This window comes from Loxodonta africana, chromosome 4 (assembly GCF_030014295.1).
Source record: "Loxodonta africana isolate mLoxAfr1 chromosome 4, mLoxAfr1.hap2, whole genome shotgun sequence".
NCBI lineage: Eukaryota > Metazoa > Chordata > Mammalia > Proboscidea > Elephantidae > Loxodonta > Loxodonta africana.
In genome coordinates this window covers 153743537-153765522 of record NC_087345.1, presented here as the reverse complement: position 1 = coordinate 153765522, position 21986 = coordinate 153743537, and the positions used below count along the sequence as shown (strand labels likewise).

At 39.3% G+C, this 21986-nt stretch overlaps 1 protein-coding gene across 5 annotated transcripts in view; it reads right to left on the bottom strand.

The window, feature by feature from the left end:
* Nucleotides 1–11140: 11140 nt before the first annotated feature.
* Nucleotides 11141–21986, bottom strand: part of PRPF18 (pre-mRNA processing factor 18) — a 54741-nt gene continuing 43895 nt past the window's right edge. For 2 of the 5 annotated variants that reach the window (XM_064284872.1, XM_064284873.1), the window contains one exon: nucleotides 11149–11687. In XM_064284872.1, the coding sequence (XP_064140942.1) occupies nucleotides 11607–11687 (81 nt within the window). In that variant the 3' untranslated portion in view covers nucleotides 11149–11606. Of the gene's footprint in view, nucleotides 11688–21986 lie in introns of all 5 variants that reach the window. The other 3 variants (XR_010321954.1, XM_064284871.1, XM_003410577.4) reach the window with 3 other exon arrangements.

Sequence of the window (21986 nt, the reverse complement as noted above, 5' to 3'; positions counted from 1 at the left end):
ACTATACCATTAACTTGTCAGGTGAAAACACCACAAAGTTTAGTAAAGCAAAAAGAAAGGTTTTATTTGGCATATATTTAAAGAGGCAAAAGTAAGAAAGGGACAAGCATGCTGCTAAGGCCACATCTGTCTGAGTCTCTGTTCCCAGTTCTTAAGAACACATCTTAGCGGGCTGCACTCTGGGATCCCTTGAACATTCCCCATTCTCTGGATACACACACTCACACAACCTGATCCAGTGCACAATTTAACAGGTACCTGAGCCTCTTATGCCCTTAGCAGTCAATTCCTCCCACTTCTTGGGACTCTTCTATGGCCTTACCTAGGAATTACCATGTTACTTACCAAATAACCTCAGATTCCTAATGCCCTCAACAGTCAATTTCTCCCACTTCTTAGGACTCTTCTAAGGCCTTACCTAGGCACTTACCAAACAACCCAGGTGTGTTTCATGTGTCTCACAGAGCCATCGTTTGGGTCCCAGGGGAGTTTGGCTTTCAGAGCTGCTCCAAGGTCTCCAGGAGAAATCTCCTGGTGGCAGCAGACATCGGGGCTGTTCTGTTTCCAATTCACCTCGGGAACCAAGCAGATGGCTCCTGGCTGGCTCGCCAGAAATTTCACCTGGTGGAAACCCCAGGTTCTTACTCAATATGAATTGTATTGGCCGATAAACGAGAGACCAAGGTGGGAGGACAGTAAATGCACCTTTATTTTGCTGTACAAGGAAATGGAGTCAGTTGCAGCTGCTACTGCTAAGACTGCTCACCAAGGATGGGCAGGCAAGTTACTTTTAAAGGAGTTTACAAGTGTTGAGTTCATACAAGTTACATCAGCAACACTCTTAATCATACTATGCAGGCCCAATGGGGTTTACATACAACCTCCAAACAAAAGCAGGATTCAAATGCAAAGCTGGGGAGGGGCAGCCCAGCAAAGGAAATGATTTTTCAATCCAACACTGTAGGGGAGGCAGCCAGGTAAAGAATACAGCACTGTGGGGGCTCTGTCTCAAGAGAGTTGACAGAGGACATGTGAAAGAGCCCTGCAGAGTTATAACCTCCAAAGCCTTGCATAAAGCCGTGCCCCCAGCATAGTCAGTATCCACACAAGCAAGAGCTGAAGGGCCTGGATAGCAATTCAGGAGTGTAAGCAGTTTAGAGATTAATTGATCATGCCCATGTGTTTATCATTTCACTAGGATTTATATCAGAAGCTCACTTTTGTCTTCATAAATTTTTATTCCCCCCCCACCTGGTAGGTTCCTAACTCATTTTCCATTCGTTCATCCATTCTCTCAAACCCACTCCAATCTTTCATTCCCTTTACTGTACCAAAACCACTCTCATCAAGGTCAGTGATGATGCCCCACAAATCCAATGGTTAACTCTCTGCTCACTTTATATGACTTACCAGCAACAATGAACAAAGACGATCCCTCTTGCTTCCTTGAGACACCTTCTTCACTTGGATTCCAGGATACCACATTCTTCTGGTGTTCCGATTATAGCACAGGGCCTTTCTTTTCAATCTACTTGGCAGCTTTCCTTCATCTTCCTCACTTATTAGCACTGGAGTGTCCCAAAGCTCAGTCTTTGGACTCCTCTTCTCTTTAGTATTGACATTCACTCTTCTTGTAGGTCTCATCTAGCCCATGGTATTGACAACTGTATTCTGTGTGACCTACATGCTGTGACATCTACATTTATTCCTACATCCTGCATCTCCTTTCTAAAACTCATAAATCATACTACTGACTCAACATCTCCACATGAATGCTAACGTGTCCAGAACTGAACTCCTGATCTTCCCCTCCAAACGTGCTCCACTAATGGCCTTGCCCAGTTCAGTTGCTGGCAAGGCCAACCTTCTGGGCTCAGGTCAAAAATCTTGAAATCATCCATGATTGCTTTCTTTCTCTCATATCTTACATCTGCAGCAAACAAAATATACTAATCCCCTGCCTTTATGAAATTTATATTATAGTCAGGATGGAGGGAACCCTGGCGGCGTAGTCCTTGGAAACTCTATGCGGCAGTTCTACTCCATCCTATGGGGTCACTATGAGTTGGAATCGACTCGAGGGCACTGGGTTTGGGTTAGTCAGGATGGAAGGAGGGAGAAAATTAGTAAGTAAATTATATATTAGAAGGTGATAAGAAGGCAGGGGAGGTGAAAGATTTAGCTTACAACTGGTAGAGGAACACCTTTTCCTCCAAATCGAGTAAGGAGATGAAAGTATGTTTGGAAATAGAAAAGGACCTTATGATTGGTTCCATAGTCAATCTGGTGTGAAAAAAACAGATGAGGTCGGCTTCCAAAAACAGGGAAAAGAGGCAGGAGAGGGGCCTTAAGCAGAGTCACAAAGGAATAGAATAGTTACTGACAGGAAAGGAAAACCGAGAATGTTCCCCAGGCATCACTGAGGTTCCTTGGAACACTTGGAGGTTGTGACTTACTTCTAGCAGCAGTTATTTGCCAGGACATGGGAGGAGAATGATGTTGGGTTGGCACTTATAGTATGAGCATGGCAGAAGGACAAGAGGGTAAAAGAGTAGAGGGTACTGGAGAGAGTGACTAAAATGATAATTGGATCTCGACTGACTAGAGAGAAAAAGGGAGCCAAGACAGTGCTGATAAAGTGGGAGAAAACAGACAGGCCAACAGAATGTCTTGAAGAAACTGAAGAACAGTATAATAGGTCAATTATTAGCTTCCCCATAACCTTACAGTTGTCCCTGTGTGGGGTGATTCACATAAGCTAGGAACAAAGTCCATGTGCTGGTGACTACTACTGGAAAATCAATCTGAGATTGGGATTGCTTGGAAGGGGACCTGGGTCTCATTCTCTTTTGCTCAGGAGCTGAAAATCTGGCTACCTGTTGAACTAGGAAACAAAGACCTCACCAATTATTTTAAGAGGGATGACTTAATATAAAGAATTGTTAACCAGGTTTTGAAGAGCTGAAAAAAACAAAAAGGGGACAATGAGGTATCACAGAGATGGTAGCTACAGTAACACTACCACTCTTAAGGCTAAGAAAAAAAAAAAAAGAAAAGAAATTCTAATTATTACAGCTCAGAAGTTTGAAGGAGAGGTCCCACACAGCTGGGAGTCAAACCTCTGAGGAGGGGACACTTCTCAGCTGGTGCCTCAGGAGCTTGGCTGGACCCCGCAGAGCTGGGATTCAAACCTCTGAACAGCAGGCACCAGCTGACTATCGCTGTGGTCTTTGAGTGGCAAGATGAAGCTGGTTCTTAAAGTGTGAAAAAAACACAAACTAGAACCAACTGTTGCTTCTGAGATTAACTTTCATTGCCAGACTGGAGAACCACTGCTGTGTCTTTGCTGCTAAGAATAGGAAGAAAACAAAAAGGAGCAAATCCCATCTTCCTTTTTCCAGGTTCTAGTCTCTCTGTGTGCCCAAGGTGGGGCCCAAGAAAGAGCCAATTAGCAAAGCAAAAATGTGGTCTGCACAGTCCCATCACATATGGAAGGTGGGTTTGGAGCCGAGATAACAGCTTCAAAACCAGCACACCTGTGGACCAGAAATTTGGCGCCCAGACATCTTAAGTATCTCACTTCTCTGAGTTGTCGCTAGTTAACTCAACAGAAGTGCCTAGGATCAAAAGAACTAAAAGACAAAAATCTAACTAGACCCAAAACACTCAAACCCATTCTCATTAAGTCCATTCTGCCTAATGGCAATCCCATTTGTTACAAAACAGAACTTCTCCATAAGATTTTCTTGGCTATAATCTTTACAGAAGTAGTTTGCCAGGCCTTTCTTTTGTGGAGCTGCTGGATGGGTTCAAACCACCAAAAATGACTCTATAATGCCATCAATGGACCAAGCTTTATCTTCTGCTCTGCCACCTTTAGCAGGTGTCTCTCATCATCAAGATTTATGACTTGGTCATTATGTAGGAAGCATTGAGCTTCTGTTTACAGTGAAAGAAATTTAGCAACAGATACTTGTGATCGTGGCAATGTAATTGATTTCATTAAATGTACACATGAAAAACATTAAACTGCCAAATGTGTTACATATTTTTTTACAATTAAAAAAAAAAAAAACAGATTGTGAGATGGCTGTCAAGTACCTAAGCTAAGTCTTTCTCTTAGAAAAGCAATAGCTTTCCTGAAAGTCCCACCCAGTAGAGTTCTATTTCACTGGCAGAACCATGTCACATGGCCAACCCTAGCTACAAAGAGTCCTGGGACAGCAAGTAGTTTTAACTGTGCATATTGTAGCTCTGAATAAGGTAGGGCTCTGTGAGTAAAAGAGAATGAAAAAAGAGTCTGCAACTGGCAGCGTCTATATCACACATATATGGCACATAAACTTGCACACCAAAAGAATAAGAATAACCAAGTCTTATATGAAATAATAATCTAATAAAACTAAAGTTTAACAAACTTCACATGATTTCCTCTTCTCTCAAATCCTATATTCTTAGGCATGCCACTAGGATGACATCATTAAATAGGAGAAAAATTAGGTTATTTATGATTGACATGTGATTTTGTTTTTCTAAAATCAATCTGGCTAAGGTCTATGTCAATATCTGAGCTAATCTTAAGACTACTTCCCCTCTGGAGAAAAAGTAACCTAGCACAAAGGCAAGCCACAGAGTGGGAGAAGGTTATTTTCGATATATATCTAATAAAGGACTCATACCCAGAATATATAAAGAACTATACATAAGTAAGGAAAAGACAGACAATTCAATAGAAATATAAACCACCACGATAAAAAAGACCTGAATAGGAACTTCACAAAAGATAATATCCAACCGCCCATTAAACATGAAAAAGAGGCTCAACTTCACTAGTCATCAGGGAAATGCAAATTAGAGCCACAATGTGATACTGTTATACACTCACCAGAATGTCTAAAATAAAAATGAGAAAGGATGTATCAAGTATGCCCAGGACCTGGAGTAACTGGAACTCTGAAATCCTGATTAAAAAAAAAAAAACCCAGTGCCGTCGAGTCGATTATAAACTGGTATAAACCCTTTGGGAAACTGTTTCCCAGTATCTGCTACAGCTGAGTATATGCTTACCCTATGTCCCAGCAATTCCACGCCTGGGTACAGAAACTTGACATTCATCAAAAATCACATATGAAATGTTCATACAAAAGCTGGAAACAACTCAAATGTCTATCAACAATAGAACGGAGAAATTGTGGGACAGAGCAATAAGAATGAACAAACCACAACCAAACACAAGGGTAAGTATCAGAAACCACACATTGAACCAAAGAAGTCAAGATGAAAAAAATCAAGCTTGCTGTTGGGTTCTATTTAAAACAGGTACAAGTAACCCATGTGGGGAGTGGCAGCTAATAGGTACGGAGTTTCTTTTGAGGGTGATAAAAATGTTCTAAACACAGATTGTGGTGATGGTTGCACGGACTCTCTGAATACACTAAACATTACTGTATACTTTAAGTGGGTGAATTTTATGGTATATGGATTATATATTCAACAAAAATGTTTTTTAAAAACATCTATGGTATTAGAACCCAAGATTGTGGCTGTGATTAGAAGGGGACATGAAGAGACTCCTGGGGCGTCAACAACCTATCTTTCCTGATCTGGGTGCTGGCTACTTTGGAAAAATTCATCAGGATGTGGTACTCTTATGATTTGTGCACTTTTTTTCTGTACATAGGATATACTTTAATAAAAATTTATGTTAAAATGAATGTCATCTAACTCCACCTGAGTCTTGGAAAATAATCCTCAAAGGGCTGGACAAACCTCTTTCAACAGACACTTGACGCCGGATTCCTTGTATCTGCCTTAACCCTATCTCACACTTTAGCTGACCTTCCATCTATTTTATATCTTGTTTAATCTTGCTTTATAAACAATTTACAGGTAGTCATGTGTCCATGCCGCCAGTTTTCATATAGATGGTTTACATGTTGCTTGTCTTGGTTATTCTCTCCCTCTAATGGATAAGCTTCTCATTTTAAGCATTATTACTTCAAAAGTATTATGTGAAGTACTCAAGGTTTTATAATCTGCTGAATTTCACACACCCTTAAGAACCAAGTGTTTTTTCTGCATTAAAAAAATAAAAGAGGGAGAGTCCTTTTGCCTGGAATTCATCTAACAGATCATTTTCTTCCTCAGTCCGCTGATAATTCCTTTTAATCAGTGGTTTTCAAACTGCTGGTCACCACTTTTTAAGGTATTGTAAAACCAATTTGGAAACCCTGGTGGCAGACAATTCAATAGAAATATAAACCACCACAATAAAAAAGACCTGAACAGGAACTTCACAAAAGATAATATCCAACCGCCCATTAAACATGAAAAAAAAGAGGCTCAACTTCACCAGGTTCAAATCCACCAGGCGCTCCTTGGAAACTCTATGGGGGCAGTTCTACTCTGTCCTATAGGGTTGCTATGACTTGGAATCGACTCAACAGCAATGAGTTTGGTTTTTTTGGTTTAAAACCAATTTAGAGAGCCACAACCAGGATTTTTAAAATGAAATAGAGCACCACACGTAACATGGGAAGTACTTTATGGTTAAATTTATGTTTCAGTTATGTATCTACATATGTACTAATACTGGGTTTGACAAATTTACTATTGTTTACTGTGGGGTGTGGTCAAAAAACTACTGCTTTAACTCTATTTCACAGAATGGCAGAAACTGTAAGCTAAGCTCAGACTGTAATACTAAATGGTTCATAATGTCTCCTAAGTCTTAAAGGGAAGAGCAGTTTGAGAGCAGAGGCAATTTGTTTTTGGGAAGTTGTAAAACGGGCAGTTCAGAAAGGCAAGACCAGACTGCCAATGGCACTTGACTGTAATGGTAGGAAGCTCCGTGAATGAATCTGTGATTGCCAAGAGCATCCAAAAAGAAGCTCGAAACTTCTCAGCTACTTTCCATGGTTAAAAGTGTGCATTAAGCTGGAATACTATGAGAAAAAGTTGAGAAGGCTGACAATTACTTCAAAACCTGTATTTAAGGACAGAGAAGAGAGACTAAACAAAAGAAAGTGGTCCAGTGAAATACAGCAACCATAACAGGCAACAAAAGAATTAGTTTCAGCAAGTTCTACAATGTACTCCAGTTTATAATGAGGAAAATTAAATAACCAATGTTTTTTAATAATGAACTGTTTTAGGAAACATTATATATATATATATATTTTAATGAACACGATTCCAAAATCTTTAATAGAGTCGGCTCATACACAGCTGCTGTTGCTGTTAGCCACACTGCATTCCGGAACCCTAGTTATCCCACACCACTAAAACTTATTTTTACATTTCAAAAGATTTTAAGATTACTATTAACCATTAAAGTACTAGCAAGAGGTCATAATTCAACAAATCTAACTGCAGTCTGTGATGAAAAACAGTTGCCATAACAGTGTTCCCATAGCTACCCTCTGGGGACTGGAGCTGGCTCTCACACTCTGGACAGATGGAAGCTCTTACATAAATATGCCGTGAGAAAGTACTTTTCAAGACTCCCAATATGATACCATACCATAAATTTCTATGGGATAAAGTTATTTTTTCAGGGGCTTCACAGGAGTATATTGGGGGGGAGGGTGATTGAGGGGAAGGGTGGGTGAGGGAGGAAGCACAATCCATTACGTTATACTCTTCAAGATATTCAAAGGAAATAGCCACACCTCAAGTTAGTACTCTCCTTTCATTCAAATTGCCCCACTTAGTTCTGTTGTTGTTTGGTGTCGGCAAGTTGGTTCTGACTCATAACAACCCTATGCACAACACACCAAAACACTGTCCATACCTGCACCATCCCCACAATCTTTGCTATGTTGGAGCCCATTGTTGCAGCCACCGTGTCAATGCATCTCGTCAAGGGTCTTCCTCTTTTTCGCTGACCCTCTGCTTTACAAGCATGATGTCCTTCTCCAGGGACTAGTCCCTCCTGACTACATCCAAAGCACATGAGATAGTCTCGCCATCCTTGCTTCTAAGGAGCATTCTGGCAGTACTTCTTCCATGACAGATTTGTTTGTTCTTATGGGAGTTCACAGTATATTCAATATTCTTCGCCAACACCATAATTCAAATGCATTGTTATTCAGTTTTCCTTATTCGTTGTCCAGCTTTCACATGCATATGAGGTGACTAAAAATACCATGGCTTGGGTCAGGCACACCGTAGTCCTCAAGGAGACATCTTTGCTTTTTACACTTTAAAGAGATCTTTTGCAGCAGATTTGCCCAATGTATGTGTCGTTTGATTTCTTGACTGCTGCTTCCCTGGGCGTTGATGGTGGATCCAAGTACCACTTAGTTCTACCCTTCTAGTTTAAGAAACATTAAAGGGGATATCGCGTGGCTGAAAAGGAGCCAGTGATAAGAATACCCCAATTCAGATCTACCAAACACTCTAAAATAAGTTTTTAGTCTTCCCCAATTTATTTTTCACAATAAATTATCACTTTCTTTCAAATAAAAGGGCAGTTGTATTTCTAAATTATTTACTGAGATCAAATCCCAGGGCAATCTAAAGCGCTAGAGTTGGTCAGGAAATTACCAAAAGGAAGAGCTTAAAATGATGTTACACTGCCATCAATCTATTTCCTACTCTCCAAATTCTCACCCCGAGTTAGAGTCCACAACAAATCACTAAGTTCTGCTATTAGTGACAGCTGCCTTCCTAGTTCTGGTTTCTGAGGACCTACGCCTCCTGCCTACAGGATCCAGACTGTCCTCTGGCACTCCTTATGCGTCAATTATCTTTGGCCTCAGCCTTACTTTCTAATTTTCCCCAAAGACTGAAATCATAACCACGACTTCCAGATTGCCGCAGGCTCTGTACTATGATGCTAAAAGATACTGCTCAGAGTTTGCAATTGGCAAGAACACTCCTAGGGAGTACAATATTTACTTCTAAAGAGAACCAGTGTTTTACTAAATTTGAATCCAGAAAGACACAACTCTTTTGGATAGGAGTCTACGGAGTAGAGGAGGGAAGAAAGTTATTTCAGGATTGTGAGTGATTTAAAGACATGTCTTTGTTTTAGAAATAGCTAAAAACAGAAATACACATCTGCTGGGCTAAAATTTTCATGATTTGGAGAATGTGGGAGGTCATTTTTCTATATATCCTCATGATATCTGAAGTCATCCGAAGATCTTTAATTTCAGGGAAATGGAAGATTTTTCTCTTGAGAGAATCCACATCTCTGAACCTACTTCCCTCTAAACCGAAAAAAAAAAAAAAAAAAACCCAAATCCAGTGCCATCGAGTCGATTCCGACTCAAAGCAACCCTGCAGGACAGAGTAGAACTGCCCCATACAGTTTCCAGGGAGTGCCTGGCAGATTCGAATTGCCAACCCTTTGGTTAGCAGTCATAGAGCTTAACCGCTACGCCACCAGGGTTTCCAAACCAAACCCAGTGCTGTCGAGTTGACCTCGACTCCTAGTGGCGTAGTGGTTAAGTGCTATGGCTGCTAACCAAAAGGTCGGCAGTTTGAATCCGCCAGGTGCTCCTTGGAAACTCTATGGGGCAGCTCTACTCTGTCCTGTAGGTTGCTGTGAGACTTCCCTCTAGCAAGGCCAAAATGGTTAACATTCACAGCATTGTGGAATGTTACAATTTTTTTTTTCCAAACCATCCACTCATGTTGATCAATGCCTGTTAGAAGGTACCGGTGTCACATGATACAATTCCTTCTTTGTGTGGAATACAAAAGGGAAGATAATATGAAATTAACTAACTACCATGCTGTGGCCTGATTTTGCTTAAGAAAAAGTAATTTGGGGAGCACTCATTCAAGAGTATTTATAAACAAGTCCTATGCAATAAGCCCACATGATGAAAGGCTAGATTGTTCTTATATCTTATGTAGGTAGGCTGCTCATTTGTGAAATTAAGTTTCTGGAAGTTCTAATTAATTTAATCCTAAGAAAAGGTTTCCAGAGAAGGGGGGGGAGGCGAGGACCCTGATTCATTTCAGGACAGGGTGCCTCAGCCACCACCATGCCAGCAACCAACAGAAACAATCAGATATGCACAGCCATAAACCACAAGTGGCCAAAACTGGTTTTCAAGCCTTCCCAAGGTGGGCCAGAATAAGTGACTGCGAATCTACATCCACCCACTCAGCTGCCTCTAGCCCCAAGCATACCCGCTGCCCTTCTAAACTCAGAAGTGACTGAAAGTGGAAGCAGCCATAAAGCCTGGGCATAGTAACTGTTTAATAAACGTTACCACTATTACTGTTATCATTATATGAGTACAAACTGCCCCGAGCCACAGCGCCTGAAAGGTGCTTTGGCTACCATCTAACAACAACTAATATTTACCGAGCACTTACTATTTGCCAGGCAGTATGCCAAGAATTGTATTTTACTGAAACATAAAAAGAGTCCTATGAGGTATGTAGTATTATTACTACCCACCATTTTACAGGCAAGGAACCTGAGGCTTAGAACACTGTTACTTGCTGAAGATCACACAGTTAGGAAGTATAGAGATGCAATTTGAAGCTAGGAAGTTCTAACTTCAGGGCCGACACTCTTACCCCTATCCAATACTGTGACTCCACCTGGTTGGGTAACATTCTATTTACCCACATGACTCTACTAAGTGAGTCCTCTCAACTTTAAAATGCAGTGATTCGTGGCAGTTATCTGGGTATGACACCATTCAAGATTTAGAGCAAGCCCTCACTGTGTGGGAAATCAGAACCAGGATACAGTGTCTCAGGCAGTGACATCAGTACTGGCACCTTTCTCTTCTGTTTGGCAGACTAGCTGGGAACAGCAGTCAGCCACATGTCTCAGGAGGATGAAACTACCAGGCAGTCCTATTAGAAGAGGAACCACCATCATCAAAATTCTCTCATTCTTGGCTGACTCCATGATCCATTTCCCCTCCTTGAACCTTAATGTAGTAGGGATACTTGTTTGGAACTTATGTTGGTATAACATCTTTGTTTTTCAAGCTTCTGTTTCCTGTTAATTCTAACTTTCCTGAGAGATAACAAATATTAAAATTTAAACTCCTTGGAAAATAAAAGTAAGCCTTGAAACATAAGAAAAATAATACTTGAGTTAATATAATAACATTTACATTCAAATTTCTACTGCAAAACAGCAAAAGTTCAGCAACATTTAAGGACTATAAAGTTTTATTAAAGGATTTTACCTTTATTGAAACTATAAAAATATTTTCTATAAATATGACATAAAATACAATGTGCAAATTATCATATTTTACAGAAATTAATGAAGTCCATCCTTAAATGTTTCTTTTTAACCATCTAACCACTCTTTAAGGTCTAGCAGGAAAAAGTCATTTATAAATTCCCTCGGTGTTTTACACAATTTAAATGTGTAGAAAACTGTCTCTAGAACTTAATTTTTTGAGTACTTAAAAGGAAAGGAAAACACAAAAAATAAGTTTAAGGTCAGATGTAATATGAGAGCCAACAGAGTTCGTAACACCGATCAAGGGTTACATCAGGTAGAAATCAGAGACCGGAAACTCCATTTTTCTTCTTCCCTTATTCCTGTTGGTAATTCCCAAAGTCTATACCATGCTCCTTTAAGCGTCTTATCGCTTTTTACACACATTGCACAGATGTCATAGTGCATTGTACTCCACGCATTTTGATGGATCTGTAGGGAAGTGCTTCTGGCAAATGGTCATTAACCTCTTCAATCCCTAAGACGATAAAGAAAATAAGATTTGGTTATGATTCAGTTGAACTATTCTCAACTGTCTTCTTCTGGATTCATTCCAGTTTGTTCATGTCCCCATTATAATGTAGTAGTCCCAAACAATTCTACTCAGATGTATACTTAGAAAGGACTGGTCATATAAAACACTGGTAACAGCAGTATTGTTTATAATATCAGGTGCAAAAACAAACCAAAAACCACCTGAAAACCCAAATGTCCATATGTAGAATGAAGAATTACTTTGCCCCCAAAAATTTGGTCTTTGTCTCCAGTTCCAGGAATTTCCCAACTGATTAGAGTGTCTTTGTTATTCACGGTGGGAATCTGACTACACCTGACAGTTTATGCTAATGATGACTCATGGTGGGGGCAGCCACACCAGAAATACCCACCATGTGATATAAGCTCAATCTTCAGGGAGAGGACCTGGAGATTGGGTTCAGTCATGTGGGCAAAGATTCAAACTTTTGACTATATAATGAAACTTAAGTAAAAACAGATTACATAAAAAATAGACATATTTAACACTAATGACTGAAGACCAGACAGGTTGTGGGATAACACTAAGGACATCATACATGAAGAAATCAAGAGGTCATTAAAAAGACACGAAAGAAAGAAAAGACCAAAATGGATATCAGGAGAGACTCTGAAAATTGCTTTTAAACGTAGAGTGCTAAAGCGAATGGAGGAAGTGATGACGTAAAAGAGGTGAACAGAAGATTTCAAATGGCAGCTCAAGAAGACTAAGTATTATGATGACATGTTCAAAGATCTGGAGTTAGAAAACCAAAAGGGAAGAATACACTACACTTTTCTCAAACTGAAAGAACTGAAGAAAAAATTCAAGCCTCAAGTTGCAATACTGAAGAATTCTATCGACAAAATATTGAACAACACAGGAAGCATCAAAGATGGAAGGAATACAGAGTCACTGTACCAAACAGAACTGGTCGATGTTCAGCCATTTCAGGAGGTGGCATATGATCAGGAACCGATGGTACGGAAGGAAGAAGTCCAAGCTGTACTGCACTGGCAAAAAACAAGGTTCCAGGAATTGACGGAATACCAATTGAGATGTTTCAACAAACGGATGCCGCGCTGGAGAGGTTCACTCATCTATGCCAAGAAATGTGGAAGGCAGCTACCTGGCCAACTGACTGGAAGAGTTCCATATACATGCCCATTCCAAAGAAAGGCGATCTAACAGAATGTGGAAAATATTGAACACTATCATTCATATCACATGCAAGTAAAATTTTGCTGAAGGTCACTCAAAAATGGTTGCAGCAGTACATCGACAGGGAGCTGCCAGAAATTCAAGCCGAATTCAGAAGAGGACATGGAAAGTGCATTATCACTGCTGACATCAGATGGATCCTGGCTCAAAGCAGAGAATACCAGAGAGATGTTTACCTGTATTTTACTGACCATGCAAAGGCATTTGACAGTGTGGATCATAACAACTTACGGATAACATTGCAAAGAATGAGAATTTCAGAACACTTAATTGTACTCATGAGGAACCTGTACATAGACCAAAAGGCCATCATTCGAAGAGTAAAGGGATACTGAATGGTTTAAAATCAGGAAAGGTGCGTGTCAGGGTTGCATTCTTTCACTATACTTATTCATTCTGCAAAAAACTGAGCAATTAATTTGAGAAGTTGGACTATATGAAGAAGAATGTGGCATCAGGATTGGAGGAAGACTCATTAACAACCTGTGATATGCGGATGACCCACTGTTCCTTGCTGAAAGTGAAGAGGACTTGAAGCACTTACTGACGAAGATCAAAGGCTACGGCCACCACTACGGATTATACCTCAACATAAAGAAACAAAAATACTCACAACTGGACCAATAAGTAACATCATGATAAACGGAGAAACGACTGAAGTTGTCAAGGATTTCATTTTACTTGGCTTCACAATCAACAGCCATGGAAGCAGCAGTCAAGAAATCAAACCATGTACTGCACTGGGCAAATCTACTGCAAAAGACCTCATCAAAGTGTTAAAAATCAAAGATGTTATTTTGAGAAGCAAGGTGGGCCTGACCCAAGCCATGATATTTTCAGTCACCTCATATGTATGCAAAAGCTGGACAATGCATAAGGAAGACAAAGAACTGATGTCTTTGAATTACGGTGTTGGCGAAGAATACTGAATATCCTATGGACTGCCAAAAGAACGAATAAATCTGTCTTGGAAGAAGTACAGCCAGAATCCTCCTTAGGAGGGAGGATGGCAAGACATCATCTCACTTACTTTGAACACGTTATCAGAAGGGATCAGTCTCCGGAGAAGGACATCATGCTTGGTAAAGGAGAGGGTCCGTGAAAAAGACCCTGGATGGATTAACATAGTGGCTGCAACACTGGGCTCAAACATAGCAAAGATTGTGAGGATGGCACAAGATTAGGCGGTCTTTTGTTCTGTTGTACATAGGGTGGCTATGAGTCAGAAGCAAGTCAATAGCACCTAACAACAATAAAAATTCTAGACACTCAGATCTCCAGTGAGCTTCCTGGTTGGTGACAGACATCAGTGCAGGAGGTTAACGTGTTTCTAGGGACACGGAAGCACTGTGTTTGGGACCCTCCCAGGCCTCTCACTAGGCATCTCTCCTTCTGTATTTTTCCTATAATAAAACTGTAATCATAAGTATAGTGCTTTTCTGAGTTCTGTGAATTGTCGTCATCCTAATTGTTAACAATTGCTAATATCATTTGCAAATAGGCAGGGGACAAGAGCTGAAACCTGCACATGCTACTACAGATTTCTCTCCTAAACAATTTTGGGAAGAGTTTTCCAACCAGCAATGAATCCTAGTAATGGTTTCCTCTACCAGCCTACAAATTTCCTGTGTACAATAAGAGGCTTTATCAAATATCTTGCTGAAATCTGTATTATTGTTGTTAGTTGCCATGGAATCAGCTCTGACTCATGGTGGCCCTATGTAGAACAGAATAAAATGTTGCCCAGTCTGCACCATCTTCATCATTATTCATATACTCGGGTCCATTGTTGTTACCACTGTATATTTTGAATGCCTTCCAACCTAGGGCACTCATCTTTCACTACTACATCAAGACAATATTCTGCTGTAATTCATAAGGTTTTCATTGGCTAGTTTTTGGAGACAAATCACTAGACCTTTCTTCCTAGTCTGTCTTAGTCTGGAAGCTCCACTGAAAGCCGTCCACCATGGGTGACCCCGTGGTATTTGAAATACCAGTATAAAGCTTTCAGCATCATAGTAGCATACAAGCCACCACAGTATGATAAAATGACAGATGAGTGGTTGAATTTAACTATAATCGAACAGATTCATTATCAGAGAAACAATGGTTTGCAAATATTTTACTTAAAGTCCTTTGCAGATTCAAAGATTGTCCACATTATACTACTTAAGGACTAGGAGTGTAGAGGGGGGCTATCTTTCATCTGATTTCCAAGAAGAAAGGCTTTCCTCACTGCAGGCAGTGCAAAAAAAGATCAAGCAAATTGCTTTGCTCCCTATTTTTTTGTTCCCTGTGCTAATCAGGTATTTGCTTTAGGATAAACATCATTCTCTTCTCATAGTCCAGCTTCTCCTGCTGTGAAATTCTACTCATCTGTATGCAGAATTGTGATTGACAGCCATGGAAATATACCTGACATGACTGATTCGGCATCTTAAGTTTCCTGAAGAAATAGGTGAGAAGAAAGACAAACCTAGGAAAGACAGCACCCCGATGAAATATAAATAGCAGCAAAACATGGCAAGAATTCTGATGAGCAAATAAGAGACAAACTGATGTTAAGACTGCTGGAGGTAATTTTCCCTATGTTATAAGAATAGAAATCTTAGGTGTTTGCTCCTTATAGAAGACAGCTGATTTACTTTCTCTGATTTAAAAATATTTACTAGTATTCCCAACTGACATCTATTTTCCAAAAGCTTGTGAAACTCAACAATTTAAGTCAAAAATAGTTATCACAGGACATTACAAAAAATTTTTGCAATAAAGATTGATAGTACACAGCACATATTTTTAAAGGCACATAATCTAAGGACTGCATATGGTTATTTTCCAAATGGAAACAAGTCTTTTGGATTAGACCCCTCAGGACTTCAGTTTCAAATTGTTTGTGGATGCTTAAGCCAGTAAGACAATGAGTTGCTTAGCTCAGTTTATGGGAAACAGCTTAAAAATGGGTTCCGGTTTTTTTTAATTTTCTATCTTTATAAAAACCGTACGTGTGTGCAGCAAATCTTTATTCAGCACCTATTATGTTCCAAGCACTGTTCTAGGCACTAGAGATAAAGAAAGAACGAAATAGAAAAAAAATCTTTGTCCTCACTGATACATATATAACCCATTAAATCCATTACTCATAGCGACCCTATAGGACAGAGTAGAATGCCGCACAGTTTCCAAGGAGCACCTGGCGGATTTGAACTGCCAACCTCTCAGTTAGCAGCCATAGCACTTAACCACTACGCCACCAGGGTTTCCATATATAGAGAGAGCCTTTTAAAAAACTGTGTTAAAAAATACAGAACAAAACATTTGCCAATTCATGGCATAATAAAATCTATTAAGAAAACATTCTGCATCCCACTTTGGTGAGTGGTGTCTGGGGTCTTAAACGCCAGCAAGCAGCCATCTAAGATGCATCGATTGGTCTCAACCCATCTGGAACAAGGGAGAATGAAGAACACCAAAGACACAGGGTAATTATGAGCCCAAGAGACAGGAAGGGCCACATAAACCAGAGACTACAACAGCCTGAGACCAGAAGGACTAGATGGTGCCTGGTTACAACTGATGACTGCCCTGACAGGAACATAACAGAGAATCCCTGAGGGAGCAGAAGAGCAGTGGGATGCAGACCCCAAGTTCTCATAAAAAGACCAGGCTTAATGGTCTGACTGAGACTAGAATGGCCCTGGAGGTCATGGACCTTCTGTTAGCCCAAGACAGGAACCGTTCCTAAAGCTAACTCTTCAAACAGGGATTGGACTAGACTATGGGATAGACAACGATACTGGTGAAGAATGAGCTTCTTGGATCAAGTAGACACATGAGACTACGTTGGTATCTCCTGTCTGAAGGGGAGATGAGAGGGTAGAGAGGGTCAGAAGCTGGCCAAATGGACACGAAAAGAAACAGAGGAGGGAAGGAGTGTGCTGTCTCATTACGGGGAGGACAATTAGGAGTATATAGCAAAGTGTTTATAAATTTTTGTATGACAGTCCAACTTGATTTGTAAACTTTCACTTAAAGCACAATAAAAATAAAAAAAAAAAAAGAAAGAGCAAACTTGCTGGCCTGACAGAGGCTGGAGAAACTCTTAGAGTATGGCCCTTGGATACACTATCAGCTCAGTAATGAAGTCACTCCTGAGGTTCACCCTTCAGCCAAAGTTTGGACAGGCCCATAAAACAAAATGAAACTAAAGGGGCACACTAGCCCTGGGGCAAGGACTAGAAGGCAGGAGGGGACAGGAAAGCTGGTAATAGGGAACCTAAGGTTGAGAAGGGGAGAGCGCTGACATGTCATGGGGTCGTTAACCAATGTCATAAAACAATATGTGTACTAACTGTTTAATGAGAAACTAGTTTGTTCTGTAAGCCTTCATCTAAAGTACAACAAAAATAATTTAAAAAATAAACTTAAAAAAAAATTGTCAATTCAATTTTTCCATGTACAATTCAGTGCCACTGATTCCGCTCATCATGTTGTGCAACCATGACCACTGTTCTTTTCCCAATTATTCTATTGCCACTAACAGAAACTCAGTCCCCATAAGCAAAGACTCGATCAAGTGTGAATATAGCCTAAAGACACATTTTTGAGACTTCTGTCTGAAAATGTCTTTAGCCTATATTCAGATGGTAATAGAATTTTGAGTTGGAAATTAATTTCCCTCAATATAGCAAAGAGATTACTCCACTGTCTTCTAACTTTCAGTGCTGTTAATGAGAAGTATGATGGCATTTTAATTCCTGAGCCTTTGTGAGTGGCCAGTTTCTTTTCTCTGGAAGCATTTAAATCTTCCTTTATCCTTGGCATTCCAACATTTCATTATATTATGCCTTGATGTGATGCCTTTCCTACTGATTTTGTTATGTACTAAGTGAACTCTTCGCTCTAGAAATTTATGTCCTTCAGCTGTGACAAGTTTTCTTGCATTACTCCTTTATTTCTGACTCTCAATTTCTCCATTCTCTCCTTCTGGAATTTGAATAGTTCACAGATTGATCCCCTCAATTTCTCATATTTCCTTTTTTTTTTTTGACATTTCCTCTACTTTACCTTCCAACCCTTTAATTTTTTTTTTTCCTGCTATAATGCTTAATTTCTAAGAACTCATTTTCATTCTCTCACTTCTTTTTGTAGCATACTGTTCTTGTTTCTTGGTTATAACCTTACCTAAGAACATCAATTATAGTTACTGGAGCCTCATTTTTCTGTTCCTTGTACTATGACTATTTCTCTAAATCCTCCTTTATATATATATATGTGTGTGTGTGTGTGTGTGTTATATATTATTTATATTATGTGTGTACATACATATACACACACACACATATATATGATTGCTTTGGTCTCTTTCACATTAGAGATTTTCTCTATATGTCTGATGATCTTTACGTGAACATTCATATATATGAGTGAAGTACTAAAGAGCTAAATGGAAACGAATTAGTTTCCTGCTTGTGGGGGTAAAAGCTTGCTGCCAGCAATGTAGGAATCCAGTAGAGAAAAGGAACTAGAGGTCTCATTTTTCAATACATAGTAGACTTTCACTTAGTTCTCCTGTTTTCAGTATAGCATTTTACCCTTTCCTGAGCAGTACATATCCCTCAGATTGTAAACCTGTTTTCGCTGCAGTGGGATAAGGGTAGGGGACCCATTTGTGCAGTGTAGAAGGAGCCTCTGGATTACTTCTCCTAATCTCAACCACTCCCCCTATTTTCAGCCCTATCCTGGGGTCTGGCCTTTTAGAAATACCTAAGAGCCCCCAGGGAGTCCCGGGGGCTAAGTGGTTAAGAGCTATGGCTGCTAATCAAAAGGCTGGCAGTTTGAATTCACAAGGTGCTCCTTGGAAACTGCAAGGGGCAGTTCTCCTCTGTCCTATAGAGTTGCTATGAGTTGAAATCGACTTGACGGGAATGGGTTTGGTTTTTGGTTTTTAATAGCCCCCAATCCCTAAGCCTTCCCAGACTCTCCAGGGGAAATCAAATGGCTCCTTAGAAACTTCCTCCCCACACAATATTTAACTATATAAACTTCTAAAAATCAGTATGAAAATTTTCTTTATTTTAAAGTCTAATTGAAAGCATCACAGAATATTCTAGATAAAATATAAAAACATAAAATACAGATTAGTTTGGTGTGTCACAGTATGTGATTTAAGATACATATTCTTGATAACGAGAGTTGTTTATATCCAGATAAATCAATGGACCATTAAAATAATCAACCTGCATTCACTTAAAAAATAATAATTTTTTACTATTGTAGAAAACAAAAACTTTTGAACCAAACTAAGCTACAATCACAACTGTTTAGCTACATTTGCCTTTTCTTTTATAAACTATCATTAGTTAACAGAACTTCGGGAAGATAATTTTTGTTTTAAAGTAATCTTTTTACTGAAGTATCAAGAAGAAATTCTATTAAATCAATTATTTTTGTCACCAGTCTACAACTGTACGATAAAGTCTTAAAGATAAAAGCATAGGCCTATTTAGTGACACATCCTAAGAATATGAAAAGTAAGGGCTAAACTGAGTGACAATTTCCACAAAGCTATTTAAAAGTCCATCCATGAACTGCTAAAGTTCTAATAAAGGAATGAATTACATGATATACTTAAAGATTAATTTTAACCCCGGACTACTCATTTGACCAGAAATGTGATGTTCAAAAAATGTGTACTTAATTCTTAAAAGTTAATTTCTACAATTTCAACTAATATTCATAAAAAAGGGCCAATCCTTCAAATATAAATTTTAATATAAAATATTGTCTGCAGAAATTCATTTCACACAAGCACACCATTAAAATTGAATTCACCTAAAAATTCATTCTAGACTTTTAAATAACTGATCTGGATCTAGCACTTGGGGGTGATGACAGATAAAGGCAATTCCACACTGCTGCTAATGAAAGGCCCCATCACAAATACTAAATGTATAAAAATGCCAGTATCTGCAGGATTTCAGGATCCCTGGTGGTGCAGTGGTTAAAGAGCTTGGCTGTGAACTGAAAGGTCAGCAGTTTGAACCCACCAGTAATTCCGTGGGAGAAAGATGTGGCAGTCTGCTTCTGTAAAGATATAATTTACAGCCTCAGAAACTCTATGGGACGGTTCCATTGAGAATCAACTCAATGCCACTGGGTTTGGTCTTGATTTTGGAGAATTTACTGGAAAATTAACGAAAACCATTAGCTTGCAACTAACTCAATGTACTTGCATAATTTATGGTAAGAAACAGAGCTGCTCTCATTTTTTACTTGTCTATACGTTTGTTTTCCATAAGAGAATGTATTTCTTGTTCAAAGGTTCATTATTTCACAGAGTAAGAGCAAATTACAAATACAAACAATAATTCAATCTTGAAAAGAGCACTCGTCTTCTTAGCTAAATTAGGTAATAATTTATGCTAAGTGATTAATTTAGAGGGAAGATTTTATGTATTTGACTACCAGGTTTTCACAGTGGAGGGTAATCTGACTTTTTTCCAAGCATGTGGTTGAGAAATATAAGATTTAATACCCAAAAGTAAACTGTATACTTCCTATCTACTAAGCTGCCAGTTAAAAAAGCACGTGACAGAGTTTAGATCAGCATTCCCCAAAATGTATTTCCATGAAACACTAGTGTTCCATTACATTAAACAGTGACACGTGTGAAAGATAAATTAAATGCCAGAAATAGTTTTCTCTAAAAATTTGTCTTAACACGATGGAAAAATATTAAACGGATAGACAGTTGTTACTATACGATAACTTATCTTTAAGAAATGGTTTATGACAGTCAAGAATGCCAGGATGTTGCATGAAGTCACTCGACACAAAAATGCATGACATGTACTTTGAACAGAGATGCACAGGAATGTTCACCAACTAACCAAAACACTGTGCACTCAACATACGGCTCAAGATGTGATCAGTTACTGCAGTTATGGATGCTTCTGTTACATAATTTTTTGCAATAAATGAATATATATTTACAAATTGTTCCACAGACAAGTAAGTTTGGAAAACACTAGTATAGATGAAATATGCCAAGACCTGAAATATGGATTGAAATAACTGACAAAATTCTTAAATGAAGTCTTTACTAGGATATTTACAAATTTAAGGTTACTGAAAATAATTTGCCAAAGAAGATTGTAGGATATTTTGCTTTTTGTAAGTGTGAAGGCTCAAGAAAATTATTTGAAATGAATACTATACCTCAATTTTAGAACCCTTCAAAGAAATCTGTATTGTAGCCCAGTACACGGATCAATTCATCTCTATACATCAAGCAGGCTACCAGCAGGAAACAAAGGACACAGTCAGTTTAGGTAATTTGATGGCAGTAGTTCCAAGAACTTTACAAAAGAGTAGGCAAGACTTAGGACCAACAAGAGATAGTACAGAACCCCAGAGCTGGCAGTACTGGGACGCTGTGACCAGCCTGAGTTCTGAAGGGCCAAGTGAGGATAGGGTTTTTGTATGGAGAAACCTGAAAGAATCTGTGGCCTTGTTAGAGGGGTGTGGTCAACCCACAGTGACTCCCCTGTAGGGAGAAAGCCAGGGAAACACATACCCCAAAACTGTTCTTCTCGCACCCACAAAATCCTTCTCACTGCCTGCCCAACTGGAAGCCAGAGGACAGGGGGGCTGTGAATGCTATTCACAAAAGTCAGATTTCAGGGCACAGAGCAAGGTGAGGAAGAGTGGAGCGTGCACCTGGAGGGGCAAATAGCCGTCTGATGTGAATTTCACTTTATCCTTCTTATTTACCTTCCTTCTTCTCTTTACTAACACACAAAGAATGCTCAGAATGTGAATCTCTTCAAGAGGTGTCTTGAAATGGCTGAATTATGAAGCTTCTAAAAATAATAAATAATCAGGAACTTCCTACAATCTGTGTAAAAAAGCTTTACCAAAATCTGGGCCAAAGGTACAGCTGTATTTGGCAGAATGAATAAAGTCCTTGAAGTTACTAACTACCACCAATTTAAACCTAATCCTAGCTTAGCTACTAAGCTATTCAACTCTTCTAATAAT